The sequence below is a fragment of the Xiphias gladius genome, chromosome 17 (assembly GCF_016859285.1).
Source record: "Xiphias gladius isolate SHS-SW01 ecotype Sanya breed wild chromosome 17, ASM1685928v1, whole genome shotgun sequence".
NCBI classification, from domain to species: domain Eukaryota; kingdom Metazoa; phylum Chordata; class Actinopteri; order Istiophoriformes; family Xiphiidae; genus Xiphias; species Xiphias gladius.
Genome location: NC_053416.1, coordinates 26,805,500 through 26,832,932, shown reverse-complemented (window position 1 = coordinate 26,832,932; position 27,433 = coordinate 26,805,500). Strand labels below are relative to the sequence as shown.

Sequence of the window (27,433 nt, the reverse complement as noted above, 5' to 3'; positions counted from 1 at the left end):
TATTACAAAATAAATCATATTCCTTGACCTACTGACTAGGTGATAAGAGTACTATTTCAGATATGGTGTACTTGTAGTTTCTATGTTTAGAGCCTCTCCTCTCTCCCATTAAATTTGCTATGGTAAGCCAAACAGCAGTAGAAGCTGCAGACACCTGCCTCCCTCCCCCTGTAGCAACACCAGGTGGAAACAACATCTGATTTTGGGGGACTGCCTATACAGCCCTAAAGCAGACAGACACTGCCTCTGGCCTCATGTCTTTGTCTCTTGAGACGAGGGCTGAGAACAATTGAGTGTCTGTGTGTGTGTGTGTGTGTGTGTGTGTGTGTGTGTGTGTGTGTGTGTGTGTGTGTGTGTGTGTGTGTGTGTGTGTGTGTGTGTGTGTGTGTGTGTATATATGTGTTTGCGTGTGAGTGTGTGCATGTGTGTGCGTGTGTTTGTGTGTTTTGTGTTTTTGTGTTTGTGTTTTGTGTTATAGCTATGTTTAGAAAATTTTGTTTAACTTTTCAAAGTTCTAACTTGGGACATTTCTTTGAGTGCATTGGTTGGAGTCAGAAGGTTTACGGGTAGCAGGAGATCAGTCTTGTGGATTGGTGAAAAGTGGGGTGGGGGTACTGTCATAGTAAAGCTGCATTTAAAGTTATGTATTATAGATACATAACTTTAAATTATGTGTATGCATGAATACTTGTATGTATGAATTTAGGAAATATTGCTAGAGCCTGTATTTACTCTGAATTACGACAAGACAGTAATTTTTAATGCAGATAATTCAGCCAGTGAATTCTGGTTATGTAGGAGCACAGGATATATAATTTGGAAAATTCTGAATAACACTTTCATAAAGTTCAATAAACAAATGTATTCAGTCAAGATTTTAAAAAGGGTTAAAAGTTACAAAGAGTTTATTTATTTCACTCAAGCTCAAGAGTAAGCTCATTTCTGGTAAGTTAAGTGGTTGTTTGAGGTGGTACATCTTTCACTCATTACATGATAAGCAACAGGTTTTTGTGGTTCTTGATAGCCTATGGGCAATTGCGGATCATGTGACACAAACATTTGCATTTCTAAATTCATAATATACTTATCACTTACTATATACAATGTACAATTGATATTAATATACATAGTAATTAAGGTTACAAAAGTATCAGTATGAAAATATAGATCTAGGCCCATTCTAGTAAGCCAGAAATCATAGCCTAAGATCTACCTCCTATCTGATCTTGACAGTGGGGGAATTTTGCCTTATTTCTCCCTGTATGAGGATGAGTGCCCTCTGGGTATAAAGAACAGAGGACAAGTCATTTCATCATAAAAATGGATTCAAGTCACGAACTAAACCATGGGTTTTGGCAATGTTTAGTGTGTATCCAGTATGCCTCTCTTTTCAATAGCTTTTTGATGATGTCACCCCCTCTTGGATTAGATAGGACTCTTTCCAAACCTATAAATTTGAGAGTGGAAGCTGACCCATGTTTTTATCCATGTAGTGTCTGGCAGTGTATAAACATTTTTAATATCTCTTTATGCTGAGCTATTGTCAGGTTAAGGTGGTGTTTAGTTTGGTCTACATATGCAAGGCCACATGGGCATTTAAGCATGTAGATAACATGTGCATTTGCTTCTTTTTTGATCTCGTGCTTATTACCTGTGCGTGAACGGTAAAATACTTTAGTGTTGAAAGTATTTGAATAATGTGTTCAATGACTATGTTACCATGTTACCATGAATTTCCTAAGACAGGTAATTGGTCGTTTTTTTTTATAGAGTCTGTATACTGTACTACATTTAGACTGAATCAGTAAGTCACCAATATTTTTTACCCTTTTATATCAAAAATTGGGTGAGCAAACAAACATTCCAAAACCTCACAGTGTTTTTTGAAGAGGTTCTAATCTCTCCAGAGATGTTGCTGTATTCTGACATGAAGGAAATTCTATTGTCTGGTGTTTTTTGGGGAGGGTATAGTAACTGCTCTCCTTGTAACATTCTGGCTTTATTGACTGCTTCATCAAGAATTTTATGTATTAACATTTCCTTGGTCTTAGACTAGACTCAAACTCTGAATCTCTTCTGCAAATTCGTTTCAATATGATAGATAGAATAGAAAGATTTTCTTGTCATTGTATTGTTAAAAAATACAGCGAAATTATTGCTTGGTATTTCTATCAGTTTTCACTTTTCTAAATGTATCACTTTTTTAAATTTCAGATTTACTTTTGAACCTGTATAGCACATAAAGATGTTGCCCATTAATCTTAGAGGAACAAAATGTCATGGCTGTTTTGGTTTTTTTTAAACTTAGTTTATGGAGCACAAACAACTCCTCATCTTAATCTGAGTCATTCTGGTTTGTCTCTTCTCAAAACCCATATATATATATATATATATATATATACATACACATACATCTATACATACATACATACATACATATATGTATAGATGTATGTGTATATATATATATATATATATATATATATATATATATATATGTGTGTGTGTGTGTGTGTGTGTGTGTGTGTGTGTGTGTGTGTGTGTATGTATATATGTATGTATGTATGTATAGATGTATGTATATATATATGTGTGTGTGTGTGTGTGTGTGTGTGTGTGTGTGTGTGTGTGTGTGTGTATATATATATGTGTGTATGTGTATATGTATGTGTGTGTATGCATATATGTATATACAGTAAATGGTAAAAGGTAAAAAGAAAGACTTCATTACTTATGTGAGAAGTCTTCTGTGCTCTTAACCCATGCTAGTAGTCAGGGTTTGTGGGTTAGTGGAATTAAATATGTCATTATAGCTACTGTAGCTACAGCCAATACATGTCTTTGAACATGAGGCATGTGGTTACGTAAGTTTTTGAAGTGAGAGGTTCAGATACTAATTCACCTCTAAAAAGCAATTTTACTTGTTTCCAGCAAGTTACTCTAAATAATAAAAAATGTCTGTGTACACTCACTGAGTACTTTACTGGGAACACCTGTGCAACAGCTTATTCATGCAGTTATCCAATCAGCCAATCATGTGCCAGCACAGTTAGTGACCTTGACCAAGGCATGATTGTTGGTGCCAGACGGGCTTATTTGAGTGTTTCTGAAATTGCTGATCCCCTGGGATTTTCATACGCAAAAGTCTCTAGAGTTTACTCAGAATGGTGCGATAAACAAAAAAAATCCACTGAGCGGCAGTTCTGTGGACGGAAACATCTTGTTGATGAGAGAGGTCAGAGGTGAATGGCCAGACTGGTTGGAGCTGACAAAAATGCTACGGTACCCAGAGGCGGATGGGCTACAACAGCAGAAAACTACTTCAGGTTCCACTCCTGTCAGCCAAGAACAGAAATCTGTGGCTGCAGTGGGCTTGCAAAACAGCCTGGTCTGATGAATCGGATTTTCTGCTGAGGAACACAGATGGCAGGGTCAGAATTTGGAATCAACAGCATGAATCTGTGGACCCAGACTGCCTTTTGTGAAGCAGTGTCCACACTGGTGGTGGTACTGTAAAGATGTGGGGAATGTTTTCTTGACACATTTTGGGCCCCTTAATACCAATCAATTATGGTTTGAATGGCCTGTCTGAGTATTGTTGCTGACCATGTACATCCCTTTATGGCCACAATTTACCATTTTCTAATGGCGATTTCCAGCACCATGTCACAAAGTAAAAGTTGTCTCAAACTGCTTTCATGAACTTTACAATGAGTTCAGTGTACTTCAGTTGTCTCCCCGGTCACCAGATCGGAATCCAATAGAACACCTTTGGGATTTGGTAGTACGGGAGATTGGCAGCATGATGTGCAGCTGACAAATCTGCGGAAATGATCTGATGCAGTCATGTCAACATGGAGAAGAATCTCAAAGGAACGTTTCCAACATGTTGCGGAATCCATGCCTCGAAAGAATTGAGATTGTTTTGAGAGGAAAGGGAGGCCCTACCCAGTATTAATATGGTATCTCTAATAAAGTGCTTGATGAGTGTATAAACTAACATGACACTGTGACAGTGTGTTTTCTACCCCCAGCTGTGCATGCATCCTTGAATGTTTGTAAAAGGGAAACCTGTTTATTGTTAAGCAGCCAATTGTAAAGTCTTGGTTGGTAGAGCTACCCACCAGCACATAAATGCAACCCCCCCCGTAGTTGGTTACCTAGGCATGGTGGTGTACTTTAGCTTACAGGTTGTTAAGACAGTTTATATGGAAACATGAAACAAGTGCACATATGGAAACATTTTTAGTTTTGGAGGTTAGCTCATCCAATCTTACTATCTATTATCCAAATTAGCCAGTTAACCCCCGCACATCTGAGGGTTACCTGGACAGCTACATTAGAAAACAATAGTAAATTTCTTACCCAGGTATGATGACAGACAGACACAAGATCATAGACAGACTAATGTATAGTATCACATTTATCCATCTGTCCATCTGTTCATATACCCACTTATCCCGTGCAGGGTCACATTTTGTCTGTTGTGTGTTTAAAATGACAAAATACTATAATGAACAGAAAATGACGAATTTCTATTAAGAAACAAGTTCCTTTTTCACTTTACCTTTTCATTTCTATTACATCTTACAGGATTATACAGTTGATAATTAGTTGATAATTCATGCATGAGAATACAGCTCCAGCAAAGTTACAGAATTAACTTCTATTTTTAGTAGCCTTGGTAGCTGATATGTTACTGGCCCAGAACTGCTTCCTCCTAACATTAGAATGCATCTCCTTACATTGCTGCCTTTAGGCATCATCAAAAATAACTGTTATCACTGGGGTGTTACAATCGGTTTGCATCTCAGAGATGCAGCTAGCCATACTCTTTGCTTGAAGATCACTTCTATTTGTGTAACCCCTCGTTCTCTGAGTCTGATGTATCCACTAATTACTGTTCAGTCATTCTCACTGTGTACAGATTTGCTGTGAGAGGCAGGCTCTTCCTCTTTTTTTAGATCATTTGGTCAAACATTGCTTAGACACCAGTTTCCATCTCCACATTCACATTACTGATAGCAATTTAAGATTGTGAGTCTCTCCCTTAAAATTATACAACCATGTTGGTGAGCACAACTGTAATAATCCTTTTATTTAGTTAAATGAAGATATGGGTATTTCTATTTTCTTCCTATAGAAATAGTACAACCCCTTTTGCTAAGAATTCTGTCATGCTTTATTTCACTCTGTATCACAGATCTACTAGCCAACAATTTTATTTAATTTGAGCATGTAACCATGTCATGGGATGATATTATGATTGTTTCTCTGTCTCTGTTCATCTGTTACTATCTCTCTGTTTGTGTGTTTCAGTTTGTAATGACCCTAATCATATCCGTCCTGCATGTACTGACATCTGTTGTGTTAGTGCAGAATATTAGAAACACCTACAGTACTGTATGTACCAGTACCTATGAATGAGCTTCTCAGCCTCCTGCTGGTGTTTTTGCTTCTATATGGATGTGCTGGTTGTATACTTGGGATCCTGGATGTGACTGATCATTTATGGACTTCATTTCTTAAGTCACAACTGTTCTGTTTGCTCTTGGTGGTCAACTATGGTCCTGTTGCTCTCTCCAGAACAGGCCTCCAGCAATACAGGGGTCACCCCACAACGGCCAGCCCCCACCCTGCATGAACCCTGCCTTGATGAACGCTCCCTGGGTGAGAGAGGCGAGGAGGGGGGTACTTTATTTTCACCCCATCCAAATTGCATGCAGTATCATCCTGGCGATCAACCACATACCAATATGTGCATTTGTGTCAGTATTTACTGACATTATATGTGTGTGTGTGTGTGTGTGTGTGTGTGTGTGTGTGTGTGTGTGTGTGTGTGTGTGTGTATATATATATATATATATATATATATATATATGTATGTATATATATATATATGTATGTATGATATGTTAAAAGATAAAAGGATATTTCATCATATTGATGCACTGTAATGGGAATTCATTGTGTCTGGGTGTCATCCTGTGTTCAGTGGGCCACCTCACACTTTAGAGCCATTGCTGACTCTCATGACAATCTCTCTTAGCTCTATATTTATATTGTTCATTATTCATGTCAATACTGGGTTTGCATGTTAACCAAGGATCCATTTTGTGTGATATGAATCTGTTGGGTAGAAACAGTGATTTCAATTTAGTATGCATATTCAAGAAAACACTTCAAAAATGAAATTGTCATGTTCTAGTACTGGATGTATTGGTTGGGATAGATAAGAAATTCCCCTTTAACTTATTTCACAAAACACCCACACCATGGAAGAATCGAAGATTTGCAAAATGTAAAGGAAGAGACAAGTCTGGTTTAAGAAATATTACTGTTAATGTTAATGTTAATGTTACTGTTATGAAGTTAATTTTCCTCTCGCTAACTTTTAAATGAGAGTTCATAATAGAGAATCCCTCAAAAATACTGGAAACATTTTTTTTTCATATGTACTGTTTTTGTATATTTACCAATTTATATTAAATTTCAATGAGCATGGGATGGGAACAAAATCAAGATAACCATATAATCTGAATCTACAGCCCTGCAATAAACTATACTCTTTTAAAGCTTATAATGTAATAGGAACATTTTGTTGCAATTGTTTTTGTTAAGTAGGCATTTTGTTACAAAAATCTGTAACTGTAAAAGAACCTATTTAATATCTACAGAAGAAAAAAAACATATAATCTATATTGGAGACACTGCCTGGGTATATTTAATATTTCATATGCATGAATAATGGTGTGCAACATATTCAATTTTAATTTAAACCTTATTGCAGTATTGTGAACCTCGTGCTTCTCCGGGTGCCTCATAGTTTTACCATGTTGATGTTTATACATACTATACTGTCTAATCTTTAATTGTCAAATTTAATTGACATGATTGTTTTTAAATTCAGAATATTTAAGCATTGTACAATAACTGCAACAAGACAACATTCAAATGATGTGATTATGAGTCTACCAATATGATGTACATAATTTAGTTCTGTCCTGAGAAGAGTAAGAAAAAGCCTATTCTTACTTTTTTTGAATTATTATTACAAAGACAAGTGATGAGATTTAGATCTCATCACCATGTTTTTCTTTCTCTCTCATGTCCCTTTTTTTCCTCTTTCTCCCTTTCAACTCTCAGCAGTACCACTATCAAGAAGACGACTCGCCACCTCTTGACCAGGGATTCCCAGGGCTTACCAATGAGGTGTGCTCCCCTGAGCTTGTGCACGTGTCCGAGAAGAACCTGTCTGAGATCGAGAATGTGCACGGCTACGTGTCCCATTCCCACATCTCTCCTCTCAAGGTCAGCAATACAATGTCTTTCCCATCATAGAAACCATGTCCCTTTGACCTTCATCCCAATTCAGGATCATGAACGTATGCAAACATGGCCTCTCCCTCCTCCCTTTGTCTTTTTAGCTTATACGTGGCCACAGACTGCTCAGTGTTTCTATAGTATATTTAATATAAGTTCATATTACATTTTGTTTTTCATCAAGCATGTATAAGGAAAGTGCTAAACAAGAAATTGTAGTGTTTGTAACATGGAAGATGATGCGGTAATTACCGAGAAGAAATATATAACATCCAGATAAATTATAGAACACATAATTTCCTTTGTGTATTTAGCACAAAAGGGTGAGTAGACAGTAGACTACAGTCGACAGTTTTGAGAGTATACGTTTTTATGTGAATTCTGTTCAGGCTAGATCTGAATCATTATTGTAAGTGTTTCCGCCTTCTTGTCTACTTTTCCTTTTCCTTTCTTTATTGTGTTTTCTCGATCCATGGAAGCACTTATTGGTGGTAGTACTCTTGCTGTCAGTTTGTAGACTGTGTGTATCATTAGAAGAGAAAATAACAGCCTTCACATCTTTCCTTGTCTCTGTCATTGCAAACATTTTCCCTCTTCATTGTTTGGATTCATAAAGTGCCAGTTTGTGCCCCGACCTGGACTCCAACCTCTGACATCTCAGGAGTTCACTTTCACAGCGTGAAATAACCCAGGTCAATAAGATGGTGTGCTAAAGATCTGAGGCAGTTCAGCTGGCAGATGGAATTTGTTGGTTGGTTGTGTTTCTGCTCAAGTTCGAGCCAGCAGAGGGCACTGTTGGAGGTGAAGAGAAGTTTTATTGTGTCTGCAGTTTATTTTGGACAGTGTTTTGAAATCCTTGGCAAATCATTTGTTGTTTCAGTAAATGGAGAATGAAGTGCTTGCACATTTTTTGTTTTACTTCATAGAAACACAGGCAGAACATTGAGTAGCATTTGCAGAATGATTTCAGTTTAGATTTTATAGATATTGTAGATTTAATATCCTCTGCTTGTGTAGTTTTACATTTTTTAATGTGAAATGTATTAATAGTTTTAAAAAGTTAGGCGAGAATATATTTAGCAATGTCATGAACCACCTTGTCATTGGAGAAATCGACATGATTTTTAAATTTATTTATTAAATTAACTCAATTTTTTTTGTTGGAGTGTAAATAATACCATAAGAAATAATCTCATATTGATCTGGTCTGATTTGGCATATGTGCAGGAAAATAAATCTTCCTGATGTAAGTGTTCAAAGCAACTAAGTACTTGTTGAAGTACAGCATATCTAATATATGAAGAAATTATCTCAGCACCCTCTGCTGTAATTGACTCTACACTTACTTTTCATTATTACTTTCAAGTTAGATTGTAATCAAAATAAATGATTGTGTATTAAATGATGTGTGTTATAATGTATTTGTTTGGATGCTTTTCCTTGACTTTGATTCAGTGGAGACCTTGGGACCTTTTTCCTGCTGGGTAGTAGTAGAAACTTTATATGATCAAATGTGATTGAACACAGTACTTTTTTATAGAATGGTTGTTAGATGAGGATGTTAATGCTTTTGTCTTAAAATATAAGACCAGATCCTATAGTACTCATTGTTTCCTTTTGACATGTTAGAAACTATACACTGTTATAGACTGTCAAGAGCTCTGAGTGCTTTAGCTTTGTTTATACCCTCTTTCTGAGTTAAGTCATTAAGTCATATCTGGTGCCATGATGTAATCCAGCAGACTTATCAATGACATCTAACACATTATCATACATTGTAAAATTTAGGTCATAAACCACTGGAGGCATCATAAATGTCTCACTAATGATCTCCATACTAACGTCTGAGTTAATGTGGTCATTGTTTATGTAAATGTAACACACAGCAGTGAGAAAAAGCTGAAAAGTTTTTTGAGTGTTGACAGTTGGCAGTCCTTCAGCCAATGTTGATGTCTATTTATTGTGAAGTTGTGAACACAGAATTGTTAAATCAAATATTCTGTTTTCTTATGCTTATTTTATTAGATTTTTTTTGCTTTAGAAATCAGTTTGAGTTCTGTCAGTAGTGCAGAAGTGATCATCTGTGCACAGATGATCACTTCTGCACACATACGCAGTCAGTCTTTGGCGGAATATCTCCTACTGGGTAAGAGGCTTTTCCTCATTAACAAATAATGCAGGAAGTCAATCCACTTCCGCTCATTCTCATCCAGTCTTAACCCATTTGAACATTTTTCCCTTCTCCTTCCACTCAACATGTGACAGGGTAACCATAACTAATGCTTTTTTTATCCTGATGCATTAGCCTCACTTCTCTCTTTCTCTTACTCTCTCTCTGTTTACCAAAGTATACTGGCTAGTGATCTTGTCTTTCGTTTTCTTACCTGCAGCCTGCACTGGTTACCCGTTTTGATCTTGCATACCCGAGTGTGACCACAGCAAACTACATGGCAAGTTTTATTTTATTTTATTTTTATTTTACCTCTGGGGAACCTCAACCCCTCTTTTTTGTACTATTTAGAACTCTTCCCTTATTTCTGGGTCCTTCTGCCCAGAAGATTGATGTGCCCCTCACACTGCATGGACTTTGTTTTGGTATTGTTTTCAATCCATTACCTGAAGAAGCAGGCTTTCTTTTTCTTGGGGTCATTGCCCTTTTTTGTCATACTCACACTTTGTCAAAATAACCCCATGTGTGTTTGTGACCCATTTGCTTGCCATCAAATCCCATGTGCTTGTTGTGGTGTTATTGTGATCTGGTGCTAATTTGTCTCTACTAATAATCATGTATTACTATATGTTGAAGAGTTTGCTGTACCCCGGTCATGTGTTTAAGATCCCCTCATCTGATTTAACCTACACTTACAGTAAATAATGAAGCATATGCAGTAATATGCAAAGACCAACAGCAGGTGGACTGTGTTTATCATCTCTGATGCCCCTCTGATTGTTTAAACATTATTATTACCTATAAATGATAGTAATGTTTAACTGGGAAAGATATACAGTCCAGTATTTGGACAGTGACACAATTTTCCTAATTTTGTTTCTGTAAACATCCACGAAGAATTTGAAATGAAGCCATCAAGATGTGATGGAAGTGTAGACTTTCAGCTTTAAATAAATATTGCAATAACTGTTTGGGATTTACAGCTAATTTTACACATAGTCTTTCATTTTCATAGGCTCAAAAGTAATTGGCCATGTGGCAGTTGATCAGTTTCATGGCTAGTTGTGGTCTGTTCCCCTGTTATTTCATGACATATTAAGCAGATAAAATCTCTGGGGTTGATTCCACGTGTTCAATTTGCATTTGGTAGCTGTTCATGGGAGCTTGTGAATATGGGTCCAAAGAGATGTCGATGAAAATCCAGGAGACCATCGTTAGGAAGAAGAAGAAAAAAACATATCCGACAGATAGCAGAAATTTTAGAGTGCCAAAATCAACAATATGGTACATTCTTTCAAAGAAGGAATGCACTGGCGAGCTCAGCAACACCAAAAGGCCTGGACGACCAAGGAAGGCCACAACTAAAGTGGATGGTTGCAGAATTCTTTCCTTGATGAAGAAAAACCCCTTCACAACATCTAGCCAGATCAAGAACACTCTCCGGGAGGTAGGCGTATCATTGTCAAGTCTACAAACGAGACACCTTCATGAATGTAAATACAGAGGGTTTTAACACAAGGTGCAAACCACTGGTAACACTCAAGAACAGAGAGGCCAGATTAGACTTTGGCAGAAAACCTTTTGAAAAAGCCTGCTCAGTTCTGGAACAAGATTCTTTGGATAGATGAAACCAAGACGAAATTGTACCAGAATGATGGGAAGAGAAGAGTATGAGGAAGGAAAGTAACAGCTCATGATCCAAAGAAGATCACCTCATCTGTCAAACATGGTGGAGGCAATGTTATGGCATGGCCATGTACAGCAGCCAGTGGAACTGGGTCACTGGTGTTGATTGATGATGTGACAGCTGATAGAAGTAGCAGGGTGAATTCAGAAGTGTATAGGGCTATACTACCTGCTCAGATTCAGCGATGTGCAGCAAAACTGATAAGACTTCACAGTACAGATGGATAATGACCCAAAAAATACTGTGAAAGCAACCCAAGAGCTTCTCAAGACAAAGAAATAGAATCTTCCTCAATTGCCAGGGTCAGTCACCTGACCTCAACCCAATTGAGCATGCTTTTCACTTACTGAAGACAAAACTGAGGGCAGAAAGACCCACAAATAGCAGCAACTGAAGTTGGCTGCAGTACAGGCCTGGCAAAGCATTTCAAGGAAGAAAACTCAGCAATTGGTGATGTCAGTGGGTTCCAGATTTCAGGCAGTCATTGACTGCAAAGGATTTTCATCCAAGTATTTTCTGTAATAATCCTTATATTTATAATTATGTTGGTTTGTCAAATTACTTCTGAGCGATTGAAAATGAGGGACTATGTATTAAAAAATGGTTGTAATTCCTAAACAGTTAATGTGATATTTATGTTAAACCCCTTGAATTAAAGCTGAAAGTCTACACTTCAATCACATTTTGATTGCTTCCTTTCAAATCCATTTTGGTGGTGTACAGAGGCAAAATTATGAAAATTGTGGGACTGCCCAAATACTAATGTACCTAACTATAGGTGTAAAATGGGTGCAGCCTCTATATAATGAATTTAATTAATGAATATAATGAAATGGTGCTTTCATTTTGTCAAAGAATCACAAGGTTAGTCCTTAGCTGTCAGCTTTTAGCACCCAAAGACAAATGATCAATTATTGTACTAAAGTTCTAAAACCTCAGACTGTGTTTAATAAGGGCAGGAGTCATCATTTTATCAGTAAGCAGAGAAAATGTGTGCATGTTCAGTGTGACCAAAAACACATGTATGATTGAAGATGCACTGAACGGCTGATTGACTTTTCCTGTCAAAACCACTTACTTGGGTTTAAGTAACTGTGATAATGATGTACTGATATATTAAAGTATAATTTTCTTTTTTTTTTGGTTTGTTTCCTTTTTGGTGTGTAATCAGTGAAGATAAACAAAACAAGTAGTTGATTTAGGATTGCAGCATGTTTAAAATTAAACACTCAGTCACAATCAGACACAATTTGAGTGTTTGTGTCTGATTCCTGTGATGTCTTGCAAAATTAATCAAGCTGATGGAAACGGTCCGTACACGGTTGGTTGTAATTTTAGAAGAAGATATTTTTTTCATGTTTATCCATTTTACAGGACATGCACACTTAAATTTATAGGAACAATTTTGGAGAGGAGCCTTTAGAGGATTTATCTCTGAGACAGATACTGAAGGTGCATTGCAGCTTTGTGTTACACAGATAGAGCTCACCATTTCCAAAAGAATACCTTGAGAGTCCTCTCACACATAAAAGGGTTGCTTGCTTGTCTCAGTTTCATATCACAACAAATTGAATACATTTGGGTTTTTTTTGGCTTTTGGAACTTCGGAACACATCACTTTGTGCCTTGGTAACTTGTGATCTGGATTATCCATTATTCTTGACATTTTATCAATTAATTAATTCACTGAATAATGAAGATAAATAATTATTGAAATCTAATGTAAAATACATAGTTTCAGTTCTACTCTGTTGTTTTGTCCTTAACATTCTCACACATACATCTGCTTAGATAACTATTGACTTTCTCTTGGAGTAATTTCCTGATGGGTTGGTTCCTTCATGGCGTAGCGGAGGACCTGACTCTATCCTTCATGTGACTATGGAAATCAGAGAGCAAAAGAGATGAGTGTGCAAGTTAGTCGCTAACAGGCCCAGGACCACAAATTCTGTGCTTAGCCTTTTTGTTTGTTGGGACTTTTGAATGAAAAATTGCTTAAATGCAGCCAGTGTAATTGTGAAGGCAGCAGGTAGGCAAGAATTGTAGTTTGTCTATGACCTTAGGAAGTGTAACCCCTCCTTTGTTAGCTGAATCAAGCACCACAGATTGTAGAGTGTAACTTAGGGTTCACATTATTGATTCTAACTTCTGCATTGATTATCGATCGCCAGCCTTTTTCCATTGTAATAGCTTATAAAACCACATGCATTTTTTGGCAGCAGTTACTTCTCTTTCAAATCAGGCAGGGTGAAGTTTGTGAGTAATAAATAATATAATGAAGGCTGCAGAAGCAGTCACTGGTTTATGCCCGGCAAGGGGTTGCAGAGGGCAGATCATCTGTTCACTTTCTTAGTGCAAAATTTCATTCCATGGGAAAGAGATCACTTTTTCTGATCCATTCCCTGCTGTCATAATTCCGCCTCTCTTATCAACACAATTGGAGGCCTTGATTGCCTCGTGAAAACTCTTAGATTGGCTTTTCATCCATGTTCCCACTTATCCACAGATAAGTGGGAACATGGATAACAACAGTGTCACCAACAGTGTGGATGGGAGACTAATTTGCAGTCAAACTCTGCAGCAATACACTTTTAAAATGAAGTAAGGCTACATTGAAACAAGTTGTATCTATGCATTTATCATTCTGTACTGCAGACTGTAGTTTAAGTGCAGTTAAAAATTGTCAAATTTAAAAAGATGCTGAACTAACTCATCTTTACATCTGATTGTGAAGCAATGAAACATATAGAGATGCTTTTTATTAGCACTATCAAAAGGCTACACCATTTCATATGATTATATGGATGAAATTTTTATTTTAGGGGTATATATTGTGTTTTATCTTCCTGCTTCTTTTGTGGATTTATTTCTTCTTTTTGACACTGAAACACTGGTTTCAGCTGGCACAAAGTCAATAAGAGAGGCTGTAGTGCATGTCAGGTTTTTTGGGAACTGCCTCTGTTATTACTGTTTTTTGTTTTTTTTTCCCTAATTCAGGTTTGTATATAGGACTGTGCCACATGATAAAACCACAGATTCAGACCTTAATTCAAACATTTGCCCTTAGCTCACTGACCCTCTGAAGTCCAGGCCCAATTGTGGCACACTTCGCATTAACAGCACACAAGGACACACCATGCAAGCTTTAGGTTCAGCCATGCTTTGCTTCTTAACTGTTCATTATTTCATGAGCAGAAAAGAAAATGGAATGAGGTGTAAATAGATGTAAACGTTGTACAAAGCATGTGACTTCCAAACTGGAGACCATAGTTCATATCCTGCCTCTTACCAACAGTCAACATTTTTTTCTTAAAACCTAATTCTACAGAACTGTTTCAATTTTTTTCAAAATGCAGTCAACCACAGCACTTACAGCAAGCATTTATAGATGTAATACAGTTTATTTTAAACTGCAATAGCATTGGGTCTTTTGCTTTCAAATGTAGAATTGTCAGTATATAACCACTACCTTGAACTTATTAATTTTTTTTTTTAATACCTCATAATAAATTTACTTTTTGCCCTGTAAATGCAACACCTTTGTTTATAGTGCTGTTATATTAAGGGGCAGTGGACCTTTCATTAAGACAATGGAAAACCTGCTAATCAAAAACTCAGAGAGAAGAAAAGTTTTACAGATCTAAATATTGGCTGAGAGAAGAAGCTTCACTAAAACTAAATTATCATCTAGAGGTTACACAGAAAGGTCCATTCATCATAGCAAATGCATGAATATTCATTACACAGCTGATAAAACAGCACTTTTCAGTCTCTTTAATTGGGTCAGAGGAACTGTCTAGACTGCCAGTCATCAAAGAGATTCCTTAAAATGTCTCCTCTCCTTCTGTAGATGGACTGTTATCAAAGTGCCCACTCACCTCAGTCCCACATTTCTTGAAAATCTTCTCATTTTGTTGTTTCACTACATTTTACTGGAAAGGGGAAAAAATGAAACTACAGTTTCAAAAGATGATGTTAATATCAAATACTATCAAAGTCCTCAAGAAACTTCATAACCCAGCCTCTTACATTACACTTATCTCTCATCAGTAATCTCAGATGAGTACGTAGAGGTGTTTAGGGTCTAAGTAAAGCAAAGAAGTTTGTAAAATTGTGGAGGTGTGGACTTCACAGTTTAACTTTCACTGACAAACTTGTAAAGATGGGTTCTGTCTTGTTATTAAATGGAAGGCACTTGCAAATGAAGCATGCAGAAACTTTCTGCTGAAAATATTAAAGAACGAATACAGCATTTATTTGTAGTTGAACGATGCAGGAACACAGCTTAAGTAACAGTAAAACTCCAAAAACATCCAACAGTCAATCATGTGGCAACAGTGCAATGCATAAAATCATGCGGATACAGGTCAGGAGCTTCAGTGAATGTTCACATCAAACTTCAGAATGGTGAAAAAATATGATCTCAGTGACTTTGACCGTGGAATGATTGTTTTTGGTGGATGGGCTGGTTTGAGTATTTCTGAAACTGCTGATCTCCTGGGATTTTCATGCACAAAAGTCTCTAGATTTTACTCAGAATGGTAAGAAAAACAAAAAACATCCAGTGAGCAGCAGTTCTGTGGACGGAAACGCCGTGTTGATGAGAGAGGTCAGATGAGAATGGGCAGACTGGTTGGAGCTGACAGAAAGGCTACGGTAACTCAGATAGACTCTTTATAACTGTGGTGTGCAGAAAAGCATCTCAGAATGCATAACACATTAAAAAGGTGGAGGTGGATGGACTACAACAGCAGAAAACTACCCCAGGTTCCACTCCTGTCAGCCAAGAACAGAGATCTGAGGCTACAGTGGGCACACGCTCACCAAAATTGGACAGTTGAATGCTCGAAAAACGTAGCCTGATCTGATGAATCGGAATTCTGCTGAGGCATGCAGATGTAGGGTCAGATTGTGGCATCAACAGAATGAATCCATGGACCCAACCTGCCTTGTGTCAACAGTCCAGGCTGCTGGTGGTGGTGGTGTAATGGTGTGAGGAATTTTTTCTTAGGGCACACTTCGGGCCTCTTAATATCAGTCAATAATGTTTTTAATAACAACAGCCTTGGCATCAACAGCATGAATCTGTGGACCCAGCCTGCCTTTTGTGAAGCAGTGTCCACACTGGTGGTGGTAATGTAAAGGTGTGGGGAATGTTTTCTTGACACATTTTGGGCCCCTTAATACCAATCAATTATGGTTTGAATGGCCTGTCTGAGTATTGTTGCTGACCATGTGCATCCCTTTATGGCCACAATTAACCATCTTCTAATAGCTACTTCCAGCACCATGTCACAAAGTAAAAGTTGTCTCAAACTGGTTTCGTGAACATGAGAGTGAGTTAAGTGGACTTCAGTGGTCTCCCCAGTCACCAGATCTGAATCCAATAGAACCCCTTTGGGATGTGGTAGAATGAATGTATGGCTGACAAATCTGCAGAAATGATCTGATGCAGTCATGTCAACATGGAGAGGAATCTCAAAGGAATGTTTCCAACGCCATGTGGAATCCATGCCTCGAAAAAATTTAGGCTTTCCTGAGAGCAAACGGAGGAACTACCAAGTATTGGTATGGTGTAAATGCATTTCTTGATGAGCGAAAGAAGTTGTAGGCAGTAGTGATAATGACTTATTTCTGTTTGATGAGGTCTTCAGTTGTTGTGCCTGGTGACATAAAACACGTTTGATGTGGTATCTTACCTCCTTTAGTGCACATTCAAAGATGGCCTTTGTAATTGTGTATGTGCAGTCCATCACCCTTTGTGGGTGTTGAGAATGCCTTTCTTATATCTCTTTCTGCTGGCAGACTAAAATTCATTTCAAACAGCAAGCTAACAAGTGAGAAAAGAAAAGGAGAGAGGAAACACAGGGAGTCAGAATGTCACGCAAAGTGTGTGTGACCTCTCCTGCTGATAGTCTGTTCACAAGGAGTTCCAATCAAACTTAGATTGAACATAATGATGCACTGCAAATAACCCCACAGGCCCATCTTGCAATCTCTGTGAAAAGTACAGTGCTTGCCATCTAAGTTCAGACATACTATGGGATCCTCCAAAATTTATTTGCTCTTAGTGGGTTTTCTGTGCGAGCTCAATTTTGTGCACTTTAGCTATTTTCATTCAGAAATAGGTTTTCTTCTTTGCTGATGGAAAGCCCATGTGTGAGTGATGAACATGAATTAAAGGTGGTGACAACACTCAGAGAATACAAAATAAGACATGTATTGAACAGTGCATTTTATATTGTCATAAGGGAACAACTTACAAAAAATACGACAGCATTTTATAGAGGTCAACTCTCAAACAGAGGAAAGGGAAATGGAAAGCCATTGAATAGACAGCCATTAGTGCTTACAGAGTGCTGTCATACCCTCTCAGATCATGAGATGGAGCCTGACTGTAGCCGAAGGCTGGGTCAAGCATCATTTGGGACATGATGGATGGGAGCTAACCCTTTTTATAAATTCAGACTTTCAAAGAAGATTTTTTTTTTTTTTGTCTGAGCAGCTGCATTTGTACTCATTTGACAGTTAGGTATGGACTCAAAATTACAACCAATGACCTCATTGAATATATAACACAAGAAAAAACCTTTATATTCTTTTCATATTCATATATGGAAGAAAAAACAAAAAAGACAGGTAACAGGTGCGCAATTCTGTCAAAATTCTTTCCACTGATTAAAGCATCTTGTGCAAATTTCAGGAATGCATTTATTTTAATCATCATGAGGCTGTTAATTATTTGCCTCTGCTGAATTCTAAATTGGTCATCTTGTACAGCAAAAAAAAAAAAAAAAGTAATGGTAAATTATTAGCTTGTGCATCCAAAATACATTTGCTGTCTAAAGTAAGTTGAATAAGATGTCTTGAATCATTATAAAGCCTACATAAGTAATGTCAATGGAGTCAAAGCAAGTGTTTAGATGTTGAGTCTGCATACTAAGAGTTATTTCAAAAGTAACAATTTGCACAACTGTATCTTGGATAACTCATAACATAATTTTATACAAAGTAATTTTCAGTCACTCCATGATTATTTATCAGTTTCCAGGTAAGACTTAATATATCTTTAACTAATGATAATTCTAGTTCACGCAATCAAAACATTGCAGTTAGACAATTTACATATCACATATGACTGTGAATATCAGGTGATGGAGACAGTGAAATGAGCCTGGCTAAATGTACCAACCTATGTACCACTTGTAGTGACACATGTTTTTAAGGGGCACTCTAACAATTTAAATGTCAGTCAATTTATTCATCACTACACAGTCTGTGAAAATAGTTTCATAATGGCCCAGTGAAGTGACATCACTTCAGTGATCACAGGTTGGTCTTGAAGACTGCAGTTTTAGTGTAGACATTGAAAGACATGAGTGTTTACCAGGCAGGGAAAAACAGTCTCAGGTTGCATTATTGGAATTATTACTAACACCATACTGTGAAAATACTCCACTGCAAGAAAGAGTCCTGCATTTTACTCAAGTAAAAGTATGTAGGTTTTTCAGAAAAAATTACTTTCAGTATCAAAAGTAAAAGAACTCATTGTGCATTGAAATTGTCCCTGTAAGTGTTTTACTATTATATATGATGTTTTTGGATCAATATTACTGTTGCGTTATGTATATGTTGCATTTTACAGCTGTAGATGTTTAAGGTTGAGCTAATTTTAACTACTTTATTTACTGTCGGGTAGTTTAATCTACAGCAATGCATCATATTCTATAAAATCATTATATATTTGTAGCGTTACTGTCCTGTAAGCACCACATATGTCTAAAAAGTCAACATATCACAAGCTCAGAAAAAAAGCCCTGTTTTCAGCTTTGTGACAATGCATTTTCCATCTGATCCAAGAGGCTTTTTAAATTGTTTATTTAGCTTAAGAAGTAGGACAGTGTTCTCAGCCCATCAATGAACACATATAATCCTTAAATTTATCACATACATTCAAAATCACCAAATTTGGAGATACAGGGTTTTCACTGGTTGGGGAGGGTATGAAAAATTGTAATCTGAAAAGTAACCAGTGACTTAAGCTTTCAGACAAAAGAAGTGAAGTAAAAATACAGTATTTTCCTCTTAGATGTAGTGGAGTAGAAGTATAAAGTTGCATTAGATGGAAATAGTCCAGTAAAATACAATTTGTACTTAAGTATAGTACTTAAGTAAATGTAGCTACAGTTTAATCTTAAATGGACATTTAGTATATCTAATTCTCTAACTCCTCTTGCTTTTCAATTACAGTTATAACTCTATGAAGACATACATGGTTTTACAACTGCGTTTTACTATATTGTTGTTCATTATCTGTTTATACACCAGCTTCCAGAGTTAAAGTTGTAGAGGAATACATTATGTCATGATTGCTCAAGGTTCAGACAAAAGTAGTCAGAACACACGTGGTTTGAATCAAAATTGAAAATATTTTAGTATTTCCATAAATAAAGCAAATATATTTGAAAATTCAGTGACATCATTAATGTAGATATATGCATTGATGAGTGAATAATGTTATATGCAGAAAACTAGCAAAACAAATTATATAAACAAAGGGGGAACATGTGGGAGCTGAGAGAGAGAGGGGAGAAGCTGATTAGGCTGGCCAGCTTTAAAGGTTTCCCAGCTGCAGACCAGGTGAATGTCTTCTCACTGACAACATCCACTCTGCTTGGCTTGTTCCTGAAAGAGGAGGAGAAAAGAGACCAAGCAAACCAGACCAAGCTGAGCAGGGAAGCAGGAGGGGGGTCACTCTTTTATAAGCTTACAACTACGTTATACTGAGTTATAAATCATATATTCAATGTTTATATATTGCTTAAATAAATGCTAAATAGGGGGACTTCAAATAAAGTGTTACCATTTAGCTTACTCGAATAACAATTTCATACAAATAACAATATAAGCAGAGTAGCAGCACTACTCTTATTATTGTGGGATGTGATAGTAATGGGTGATCATAATTTCTTTTTGTGTTTAAGGCCGTTAGTTTTGAACTCTATGGTTTCTATGATTTTACTGACTGAAATGAACAAGAACCAGAGGGCTTATGGTGTTGTCATTACAGTGCATAAGACTTCTGATGGTTTTTTTTTTTTAATTGTTTATTTTTTTATTGTTTCAATAACCAACAGCTGAATGACAGACTTACTAGCAAGATAGCAATCAGCCAAAGACGACCTTCAAAAAACTGTAAAACTACCAGAAAAAGGCTGAGTAAGCCATCTTGGCTTGTTCAGTGTCAAAAAAGCAAAAATCCAATACAAGAAACACACAAACACAGTCAGATCTTTCTGAAATAGTTTCAAACTGTTATCTACATGTTTATACATACTATACAGGCCTACACACAAATTGTATTAATGTTCTGATGTCTGATATTACTGGTATTGTCTCTCCAATCTTCTGGTGGTGCTGACAAGTGAGCATCTTTACTGGGAGATAAATCTATATACAGTATTTAAATCTAGATCTGGACTTGAAATGCGTGGGAGCAATTATAATACAAAAATACAAAAATTATTTTCAACCACAACAGCAAACAAAAAAATAAAAAACAAAAAATGTTATGTCTCAAATATATAAAAACAGTTACAGGCATATAGCATTATTGTGTAAACAAAGAAATGGCTGGATTAATGTGACTGCTACGGCTCTCTTTCTGAGAGGGCATTGATTGATTCATAATAACTTGAAATGCTGCATTGCTGGTGTACTTGGTCTAGGATAAAACTGAACTGTTCTGCAAATAAACGATTATTAGGAGGCGAATGATCATCAGCCCCATTCTTTCCCCCTTCTTAAATCTCTTTGACCCTATACATCATTAAACAACCCCATCAGACATGACCCTCTCAAGTTGTTAGATCATTACACAGATCATATACACTGAAGATTTAGGATAGCATCCATAGTGTGCAAATTGACATGCACAGGTATCTATGAATTAGCGGCCTCATCATCAAGAAAATACATTTTCTCTTTTAGGACATTTCATGATGCAGTGTCCAGCTGCTTTGCTTATGATTAATGAATGTTTTTAAGATGATTGCAATGCTGATCATCAAAATGAACACTGTATTGTAACAATGTTATAAGTATCTACAACAGTATGTAAACAAGGAATGTGCTCATATGAAAATGTAAGTACAGTTACACTACAGAAATGTACTTTCATGACTAAGAAATCTCATGATCACAAAGATGTGTTGTTACGTTTGGTGTGTTGCTGCTCTTTTAAAGTATTTTAGGAGATTGTATTGATTTTCCTTAGATATGTCTTTGAAAACGATTGGTTTGAAGTATCAGCATACTTCAAACTTTGTGATAATGACTGTACTGACAACTGAAATTACAGTATAATCCTCCAGTACTGTGTAGAACAATTTGGTAATTATTGAACTGTGTATCTATCTGTGTTTGTGTGTCTGTGTGTTTTAATGTGTGTTGGCCTATGGCACATCATTCAGCAAGTCAAGGTCAATGGCCCAGCTCAATATGTCTATCTGGGTCAGCATGCAACTCTGAAAGTTCAACAGTGTGTGTGTGTGTGTGTGTGTGTGTGTGTGTGTGTGTGTGTGTGTGTGTGTGTGTGTGTGTGTGTGTGTGTGTGTGTGTGTGTTTGTTCTCTATCTTTCTAGTGTATATGAGTGTAAAGCAGTAGGTATGTTTTGCAGTTTGATCATCAATTTGATTGGATTAGAGATGCAGCGTACAGTATATCAAGTATTTTGGATTGAAATACTTGATAAACGTTTCAATATACTTGATGCCCATAACCAGACATTGGCTGTTTGACTGGTAATGGTAATGTTCCAGTACACTAAAAATCCTCCCTGCAGTGATCAAATTCACTTACTGCCTTTTGTTCAGGCTGCAGGATTTGGGATAAAATAGGAACCATAATATCACTTAAAACTGAGATCATGATTTTCTCTCCCAATTCATAAGGAAACCGTTTTTTAATAAAAACATTCGTTATTGTGATTCTCTATGTCATGGCCTTTTTCTAGAGCCACGGCAAAAGAGTAGGAAAGTTGAGGGCAAATATATAGTGCATCCAGAAAGTATTCAAGACCCCTTCACTTTTTTCACATTTTGTTATGTTGCATCCTTATGCTAAAACTATTTTAATTCATTTTTTCCCTCACCAATCTACAGTGAGTACCTCATAATGGCAAAGTGAAAACAGAATTTTAGAAATGTTTGCTAATTTATTGAAAAGGAAAAAAACATTGACACAAGTATTCAGACCCAAGGTGCCTCCCATTTCTCTTGATCATCTTTGAGATGTTTCTACAACTTGATTGGAGTCCACCTATGATAAATTCAGTTTATTGGACAGGATTTGTAAAGGCTCACAACTGTTTATATAAGGTTTGACAGCTGGCAATGCATATCAGAGCAAAAAACAAGCCATGGTGTCAAAGGAGCTGCCTGCTGAGCTCAGAGAGAGGATTGTGTCGAGGTACAGATGGCTGGCCGGCCAAACTGAGAAATCGGGGGGGGGGACTTGGTAACAGAGGTGACCAAGAACCTGATGGTAAATCTGGCTGAGCTCCAGAGATCCCGTGTGATGGGAGAAACTTCCGAAAGGACATCTATCACTGCAACACTCCAACAATCTAACCTTTATGGCAGAGTGGCCAGACAGAAGCCTCTTCTCAGATAAAGCCTGCTTGGAGTTTCCAAAAAAGCATCTAAAGGACTCTCAGACTGTGAGACCAAGATTTTCTGTTCTGATGAAACCAAGATAGAACTGTTTGGCCTCAATTCTAAGCATCATGTCTAGAAGAAACCAGCGGTGCGCTCATCACCTGCCCAATGCCATCCCAGCATGAAGCATAGTGGTGGCAGCATCATGCAGGGACAGGGAGACTGGTCAGGGTTCAGGGGCAAGCTGAGCAGAGCAAAGTACAGAGATATCCTTAACAAAAACCTGGTCAAGAGCGCTCAGGACCTCAGACTGGGCTGAAGGTTCACCTTCCAACAGGACAATGACCCTAAGCACACAGCCAAGACAATGCAGGAGTGGCTTAGGGACAACTCTGAATGTTGTGGCCCAGCCAGAGCCGTGACTTGAACCCAATCGAACATCTCTGGAGAGACTGCAAATGGCTGTCCATTGACGGTCCCCATCAAGCTTGACAGAGTTTTAGGAGGTGTGCAGAAAAAAATAGCAGAAATTCCCCAAATCCAGGTGTGCAAAGCTTGTTGTGTCATACCCAAAAAGACTTTATACCGAAGAGGCTTTAATCACTCTAAAAGTTTCTTCAACTAAGTACTGAATAAAGGGTGTGATTATAATGTCAATGAGTTATTTCAGTTTTTCCTTTTGTATAAATTTGAAGTGAAGGGATCTGAATACTTTCTCAATGCAGTGTATAAATAAATAATTTGTTTTAACAAAAGCCTAATCGTTAACACAAAATAAAGAAAACTATAATGAGATGTAGTAGTCACTACTCTCAGTAGAGAAAGTGTGTGTGGATAAGTGAGATATGTGGTGCTAGGAGATAATGTTGAGCTGCATTAATCAAACAAAGATCTGAAGGAGAGAAGAGCTCAACTCAGCTCCATTCAGGCTTAAAGATTTTACATTAAGGATGTTTAGGCAGATTGTTTGTTTGTTTAGCCCTGATAGAGTCATAGTGTTGTATTTTGTGGTGACGTCTCAGATTGGTTGTATACATTTGTGGTGATACCCTGCAGTACAGCAATCCTGACAAAACATTGCTTTCAGAGTATGCTGTTTTGACTATTAATCTGACAAAGTTCCACACATCAGAACATCTCCTTTTTTTGGTCAGAAAGTCACATGCAGTTGCTGGGTTAGTTGAGGGGGAGATGTAAATACAACCAAAATGGCCTGTGAGAATTCTCCGGATATATACAATGGACGTTGTATATATAACAGTTAAGCATCAGGGGGCAGTACTGGATCAAGGGCACCTGGCGTTAGGCAACGCAGGACAGGTTGTCCACTGATCACAGATTCGTGTTTCGATCCCTAGCTCCTCCAGTCCGCGTGCTGAAGTGTCCTTGGGCAGGACACTGAACCCTCACTTGTAAGTCGCTTTGGATAAAAGCGTCTGCCAAGCGTCCCTCTTTTTCTGCTTATCATGCCATCCGGCTTCAGCGCTATCAGCTGGTCCCTGGTGTAAACAATGCAACCTTGGAGTTGCTGCGCAATGGTAGCATTGCTCAATGATAGCGATTAAGAAAGTACCTGAAAGTAGAAAGTAATTTCACAGTGAAAAAACAGACCAGATCTCTCTCTACTAGCATGTTTAGAGAGCGTACAGCTTAAATAAGTTACTTGTCAAAAATTTAAGAAGAATTGCAAAAATAGAACACAAAAAAATTGGAAAAATAAGAAAAACAAACAGGAGCAACTGCAACAGGCTATATACATGTCAGGGCATGTTGGCAAAAAATTATCTTTGTTTTGTCCTCTCCTCTTCATGTGGGTCGAGGCTTTCTTGACAAGTAACATTAAGCCACACTAAAGAATATATATTCACTCTCTCGTACCTGTTTTGAAGACATATGAATATGAATATTTCAGCTATAACATTTCCAGAGCTTAGAGTAGAAGTGTAGTAGTAGCTCAAAATACTGTTTTCTGACTACAGCTGCAGTTGATTCAAAACAAAAAGAGGAAGTGTTAGGTGTAATATTTATAATAATTATGAAAAACATGCATTTTGGAGGATGGACTTTTATAAACACAGTCCCTAAATTCACCTTAGTCAAAATAACACACAGATGCAGATACTGCTTTCATATAGGACTAAGCACAGTGTTAATAACAATGTGCATTGTGACTAGCAGCCATTGCAAACAAAGTTTATAGCTTTCTATCGGAATTGTTTTATTTTTCTTTTTTCTGTTGCTTTTAATGCATAGTTAACTAAAATCCAGATAAACATAAAAATAACACATCTCAATTCTTAATTTTCCTCTAAACATGAATGATCTCTTGTCATAATGGTCCCCAAGGTATGGTCCCTGGAAATATCCTCAACCTATTGTATGTGTTTTTGGAGAGAATGCAAATGCGAGTGGCTGAACGCCTTTACAAGGCCAAGGCTGTCTTGATGAGATCGGCTTCATCCATGATGTGTTCTCCCTCCCACCATACTGACCTTTTTCTCATACACACAAACTCATTTAAGCACGTACACACCAGGCAGAAAGTTGTGCATCTTCCTGCACACAAACATAACTTGAGTGCGACTCTGCGGACACCAGGACCCTTCGCTCCAAATGGTAAAAGCCTCTTCCAGCCCTACTTGAAATCCTATCTTAATCCTCCACAATTATTAAGAGTCCAGCCACCCTGGACTATCCAACCTTGACACTCCAAGCTTTCAGTAGCAGACCCAAAAAATACACTATACCAGATGCAATATAAAGGAATACACACATTCCTTTTAATATTCTCTGGTCCCAACATATTTGAGAGGAAGGCATAATATGACTACACTCAACTCTTTGATGTCTAAGAGTCAAAAATTCTAGACCAGCTTGCTTTGATTATTGGACTTTACTAACGTATAACTGAGTGTCATCGGCAAGACATTGAAAAAAGATGCAGTGATTTTCAATGTGGCCAATCAGAAGCATACAGTATAAGTTCATAATAAGTCCCAAAATTGAGGTTTGAGACACATCATAAATAATCAGTGAGGCAGAGGAAATGTAATCAATAATGCTAACTAAAAAGTTTAGCTTTGCCAGGTAAATGTCAAGTACCTTCCACAGCAGGTTCTAAAGGTATCAGCCTCAATTTACAGTTTGATAATTAGAACTGATTAAAAGGCTATCCTTACATCACCAGCATATACACTCAAATCTGAAATTACCATTCTTCAAAACATCTTTTGCAAGGTGAAAAAACATATTTTCTTTACGACCGGGTGTTGCCTGATTACCATGTTTTTTAGAGGTTGTGTCTTATCAAATAGTCTCAAAGATGGTGTAGACAGCTATAAAGAAAAGCAAATAATCACCTATTGCCCCCATGACAACTTTGAGGAATGTAGTGTTTATACTCATATATGATGTGATATTCAGAGAGGCACAACATTACCACAGGATGCATAATGGTTGATCTGATACCAGTGTTTTACACAGAATTAGCTTCTTTTTCTGGCAGTAGCTGATTGGGGAGGATGGTTTCTCTGCAGAGCATGTGCTACTGTCAGTAGATCCTTCTCGTGATAGCAGAATGGACAGGTATGGGGGGGGTCGTGCGAGGGGAGATATACTAGTTATTCATATGTGGATGGCGTCATTCTCTCGGACAGAGAAAAAACGAAAAATCAAAAATGCTAAAGTCAAAAAGTAAAGTCTCTGTATGGGAAAAACTGGATACTGTTTGTTCTTTCAGTAACGAAAGGTTTGAATTTTCTCATGGCCACCACCAATTTAATGTATCAAAAACGACTGAGAATTGCACTAAAACTGAATCTAGGCCTTGGTTTTTATAATATTATTGTCCCAGGAGCTCTCTCGTAAACTTACCCTTACTTGTGGGGAAACACAATAACCTGCTTTTGTGTGTGTATCCTGTTGCAGGTAGAAAAAAGCTGAGACAGGTGCTGGGTGCTAGCTAACACCAACCATCTCATTGACCATTGTCTTGCAAAGTAGTTTATCATGCTTTATCAGCTAAACACATAGTAGTACCTAGACCAAAAAGTTGAACTTTCCTGTGAGATTTATACAGAGGAGTTAAATGTTGGCAAAAAAATATGTATACTGTAAAATGTTGTCAATTGTAACCCTCTACTGTAATTACAAACAGAAAATTCTGTTATAAGACAAACCAGGACAATATGAGCCAGGTTGAGGCTCTTGGAAGAGAGAAAACACAGCCACATCATCCTCCCCACCCTGTAGTTTATCATTGTTCAGCTGTGTGGTGTCATCTTTCCTGGCAATTAGCCTGCAGCGCTCCATCTCTTTACTGATAGAAGGGCAGCCATGTTATTATAAGAGGCTGGTCTGGAATACACTGTCAACACACACCCTAATGCAGGAAGAACAGGCCTCTTTCTGTCTTCCTCATTGTGCTATCGCAGAATAATTTGAATGCAAAGCAAGTCAACAAATTGATTAGAAAGGTTTGAATTTAAGCCCACAAGTAAAATGCAGAATGTCTGGGTTCAGAGTTGATAGATGAGAGGGAGAAAGAGGAGGGTGATGCATGCGACAGCAGCGTTAATATGGCTCATTATGAGGTG

General features: G+C 37.4%; 1 protein-coding gene across 1 annotated transcript in view; it reads left to right on the top strand.

Moving 5' to 3' along the window:
- The window catches only part of dlg2 (discs, large homolog 2 (Drosophila)), a 207,689-nt gene that overhangs the window by 97,025 nt on the left and 83,231 nt on the right, over positions 1–27,433 (top strand). Inside the window, exons 6-7 of the mRNA XM_040150506.1 lie at positions 5,587–5,670; positions 7,147–7,311. Of these exons, the coding sequence (XP_040006440.1) occupies positions 5,587–5,670; positions 7,147–7,311 (249 nt within the window). The remainder of the gene's footprint in view (positions 1–5,586; positions 5,671–7,146; positions 7,312–27,433) is intronic.